At 35.4% G+C, this 5,064-nt stretch overlaps 1 protein-coding gene across 10 annotated transcripts in view; it reads left to right on the top strand.

Moving 5' to 3' along the window:
* The window catches only part of LOC106874941 (transcription factor Sp9), a 404,501-nt gene that overhangs the window by 394,101 nt on the left and 5,336 nt on the right, over positions 1-5,064 (top strand). For 9 of the 10 annotated variants that reach the window (XR_008263458.1, XR_008263453.1, XR_008263457.1 and 6 more), the window contains one exon: positions 3,006-4,453. Coding sequence is in view for 1 of the 10 variants with exons in the window: in XM_052965653.1 (XP_052821613.1) it covers positions 3,006-4,217 (1,212 nt within the window). In the remaining 9 variants the exon portion in view is untranslated. Of the gene's footprint in view, positions 1-3,005; positions 4,950-5,064 lie in introns of those variants that run through there. The other variant, XM_052965653.1, reaches the window with a different exon arrangement.

The raw sequence follows: 5,064 nt of genomic DNA, 5'->3' as shown, positions 1-5,064 counted from the left end.
ATATATATATATATATATATATACACACACACACGAACTCACATACATACACACACTCGCGTATACAAGGATGTAGCTTTATATTCATTCTCTTCTTTTTGTAATAATTTAGTTTTATTTTATTTTCTTTCTTTCTTTCTTTGTTTCTTTCTCGTGTTTAAAACTGTACCGAATTCCAAACGATATACTTTACAATTCCAAATTGGGCTTAATTACGAACTTGATAATTTCTATCTGAATTATCGCGGGAGCCTGAAAAAGAAATAAAATCTTATATTCATTAAGCTGTGGAAATGTATTGATTGTTAGCTTTATATTTTCCACATCAAATTTCCATTAATAAATACGAAAGATAGAAAGAGATATAGAGAGAGAAACAGAGAAAGATAAAGAGAGAGACTGTGTGTGTGTGTATGTGTGTGAAGAAAAAGTGAACTGAGATAATTACGTTTTAAAAATTATATATCCGTTAGTGATTTTGGTGGTTTATAAAATACAGGTGCAACGTAGGTGTAGAAGTTGTGTGTGTGTGTTCATGTGTGTGTTTCAAATAAAGAAATGCATGCATAAGCACACAAATGTTAGTCTATACACACATATAGGAACATACATATATATAAATACACACATGTGTGAATTACACACATATACTCACACACAGTCTTATAGATTTTTACAACAAAGTATTACAACAAATCTTTATACACACACACATACACACACATATATATATGTATACTTATATATACATATATACACACACACATACACGAATGTACATGCATATAGATAGATAGATAGATAGATAGATAGATATACATACGTACATACACACACATGTATGTACTTATTTTCATAAACACCCACTCACACATCTATGCATATATATTGTATAATTGAATATTTATGCTGGAATTATATATAAATGTGTGTGTGTGTGTGTGAATGTTTGTTTATGCGATGTATATATGTGTATATGTCTTAGTGTGTATGCAGTCAAAATAGAGGGGGAGGAATGGAGAGGAATTGGAGGATGGTGTGTGTCTTGACTGAATGAACACAAATTCCCTACCGACAGTACTATCACCACCACCACCACTACCACCACCGAGACCGACACCATCACCACCACCACCACCACCGCTACCGCCACCACCACACGTACTGCCACACCCCATCTAAACAAGGCCAGGCAAATGAAGACGAGAGCTAATTAAAGCGGCAAAACGTTCTGCTAATGAAAAGCAAAATAGGAAGCGGTGAGAGGTAGGTTGAGGGAGAGAGCAGAGTCGTAAATAACGAACGAACAAAAGTAAAATAAAGAAAAAAAGAAAACAACACCAAAAGCAATAAAACAGGCAAAGAAATAAACAAATAAATGTATAATATGAATCAAAACAAAAAAAAAACACGATAATGAAATCAAATAATAGAAGATAAAGAAAGTAAAAAATTATAGCAAGAAACATCATCGTGTATTCATAGTTTGATATTGTAATGATAATGACGATAATGATGTTGATGATGAAAATTGTAATAAGAATGAGGAGAACAACAACAACAACTATAACATGATGATAATACCAACAACAACAATAACAGTAAGTTACCGATTATAGCAAACAGAACAACAACATCGACTAGGACAGCACCAACAAGAGCAACGGTAGCGATAGTATAAACAACTGCAACACCTTGACGAAAATAACAATGGAAGTTAACAATCACAACAACAGCAACAATAAACAATCATAACAATAAATTCAGGACAATAACGCCAACAATAAAACGAAGAATGACGACGGAAATATCGACGGTTGCAACAACGCTGCCAACAATAACGACAACTGAAAGATAACAACTTAGAAGAACAACTGCAAAAACAACAACAACAATAACGACGACAACAACAACAAAAACAACGCCAACAACAAAAACAACGCCAACAACAAAAAACATTGACACAATGAAAAACATCAACAACAGCGGTAATGATTGTAACTGAGATTATTTAGCTAATGACGAATGCGGTCGTTATAATGAATTCTACTAAACAGTTTCAAGCGACGAAAGAAAACAATAGTAAAAAATATTAGTGAGAATAACACGAGTAATGTCAATAAGGACTAAAGACTAAAACTACTTCAGGTTCGTTAAAAGTATTCTGGAATTAGCATACCAAAACAACAACAAATGCATCTATTGTTTTTTTTTTGTTGTTTTTTTGTTCAAAATTCAATACAAAATCTGAAGAAAATAAAAAAAAAACAAGACCTAACAATAATTGTTTCTAACGTGGGCAGAAAGTCTGAAATTTAAGGAGAGGTATATGAATTATATCGACCCGAATTTCTGACTGGTAATATATCTTAATTTAGATTTCAGCTCACATCTTGTCTAGGTCACTTTCTGCCTGTCATCCCTCTGGTGTTGACAAAATAAAGCACAACACTCGGGTTGATGCAATCGACGTAGTCCCTCTCCTCAAATTGCTGGCGTGTACCTAAATTAGAAACCGTAGTTCTTACATCATAGTCTTACTATCACTTTATATAGCTAGAATGTACTAGATTTTACTTAAAGTTCCGTAGCCTATGTCATGACAATGGTGTTGGTGAAATGGCAGAAAGCAATGACCACTCAGTTCATTGTGCAATACTCTAATCAGTGGGAAATACATTCCTCCTGCATGAAGAATGTTTTAGAGACATACATTCACGCATGTATTACAAACACTATCACATCTTTATAGTGCCAACAATCGATGTACGAGTGTGTCCGTGTATTTGTAGTATTTTACTCGTGCGTTCGTGTTCTTGTGTATGAGTTTTGCATGTGATTCTTTTGTGTTGCTGTGTGATTGTATATAAGTGTGTGTGTGTATGTGTGTGTGTGTGTATCAGGGGTGGGGAAGTGTGTCTCTGAATATATTTAATGTATTTAAACATAGTTTTTTTTTTCCTAACTGACCAAGAATTCATTCTTTTCTTTTCTTGTCGTTTCAGGACCGGCATCCATTCACGAACATCTCCTTGGATGTATTACCACCATCCTGTAGCAAACTTAGCACGGTAAACGGTCCGGGAATTATGGAAGAAACTGTTGGAAAAGGATTTCAACCATGGAAGCGAGAAAACTGTTCTGTTGACAGCACGGCTACCTCTCCATATGTGTCACCATTAGTGACACCTCTCAGTAATACAAGTACAGACTTGATCTATTCCAGAAATAATGCTTTGGCACCTTGTTCAGGTACATACACCAGTGACATATGCTGTCCAACCACGGCAACATTTAGTCATGCAGAAGGCGACTACTCATCCGCTTGGATGCACAAATTAAATGATGATAATGCACTGGGTGCCTCCAGCTTCCAAAGTATATATCATCGTGTGTCCCAGATCCGTAGTCATCAACCTGACTCTCTGACGCTACATTTACCTGGCAGCCGAAGCCACAATCTGGGACATGAAAACACATCAGTGGTAAATTCCACCTCAGCTTGGTGGGACCTGCAAAAATCTCCCTCGAAATGGTTATCAGAAGACGCTAACAAAGCGGGCCGTATTTGCGGACAAATTGCCACTGGCTATCCCACTAGCAATTTGATGACTCTCGGAACAAAGTCAAACTATCTTACTCCTGCTCAAAGTATTCTTCCAGACACGTACAAATCAATAGTCTCCTCTCGTTACGAGATTGGTTCTACAAATGTGACGTCATACCTGAGCCCGTCTCGTATATCTGGTATCAGTAACAACCGTTCCCAGAAAAGATATTCGGGTCGTGGTAGTTGCGATTGCCCAAACTGTCAAGAAGCCGATCGTCTAGGACCAGCCGGCGAGCACCTACGCAAAAATAATGTGCATAGTTGTCATGTTCCTGGATGCGGCAAGGTATACAACAAGACGTCCCACCTGAAGGCCCATCTCCGCTGGCATACGGGTGAGCGTCCATTCATTTGTAACTGGTTGTTCTGTGGCAAAAGGTTCACCCGCTCCGACGAGTTGCAGCGCCATCAGAGAACACATACAGGAGAGAAAAGGTTTGCGTGTCCCGTGTGTGACAAGCGTTTTCTAAGGAGCGACCATCTTAGCAAGCATGTGAAAACGCATAATGCAAATGATGGTAGGAAGTCAGCTGGCAGTGATTCTGGGACCAATGCAGCTGACGGAAACGCCAGTAACGGTAGCTCTGCGGCAGTAAAAACTGATTAAAAAGTTTCAATACTGTAAAAAGAAAATTATAATAATTATAATAATAATTAAGAAGTAAACGGAAACTTCAAGATGATAAAAATCGAAATAAGAAAACAAAAGAAAAAGTAAACAAACTAAAACAAACAAAAATATAAAACAATGGAAAATCAAACGAGATCTTAAAACATTCGTTAAAGCTCGAGAAAACGTTTCAAAATATTTCTCTGTGGGAGCAAATAGAAGTTGTGTGAATGGTAAATATTAATAATAATTAAAATTATAATAACCATAATCATAATAATGATGATTTCTTTATTAATAATAATGATTGCTTTAATAAAATAACAACAATAATAATAATAACTTTAATAAACGTGGAAATGACAATGAGAAAGGGTGGGTGGGAAGTTGATATAAGACAGAAATTAAACACTAAGGGAGGAAGGGAAAATTTTATGGAACTTGAAAAAAAATTGCTGATTAATACATTAAAAGAAATACAACAACAACAACAATCACAACAACAACAACAATCACAACACCAACAACAACAACACTGAAGGAGACCATCAACAGCATTAAGAGCTTTTGAAAGCTATAAACATAAAAAATAGGGAAACAAATAATAAAAGAAAAAAATATTGCAAATAAGTACTGGAAAATGGAATTGATAACTGTCAAACAGTCAATCAGCCAAACTGAAAATCGAGAAAAATAGAAACCCTTAAAAAAATTATGAAAAGTGAAAAACGATAACAAAAGAGGAAAAAAAACCAGGACACACACACACACAAAACATACACATACACATCCATATATATATATATATATATATATACACACACATATATATATATATATACAT

The sequence above is a fragment of the Octopus bimaculoides genome, chromosome 2 (assembly GCF_001194135.2).
Source record: "Octopus bimaculoides isolate UCB-OBI-ISO-001 chromosome 2, ASM119413v2, whole genome shotgun sequence".
Classification (NCBI taxonomy): domain Eukaryota; kingdom Metazoa; phylum Mollusca; class Cephalopoda; order Octopoda; family Octopodidae; genus Octopus; species Octopus bimaculoides.
This window is presented reverse-complemented; position numbering and strand designations above follow the sequence as displayed.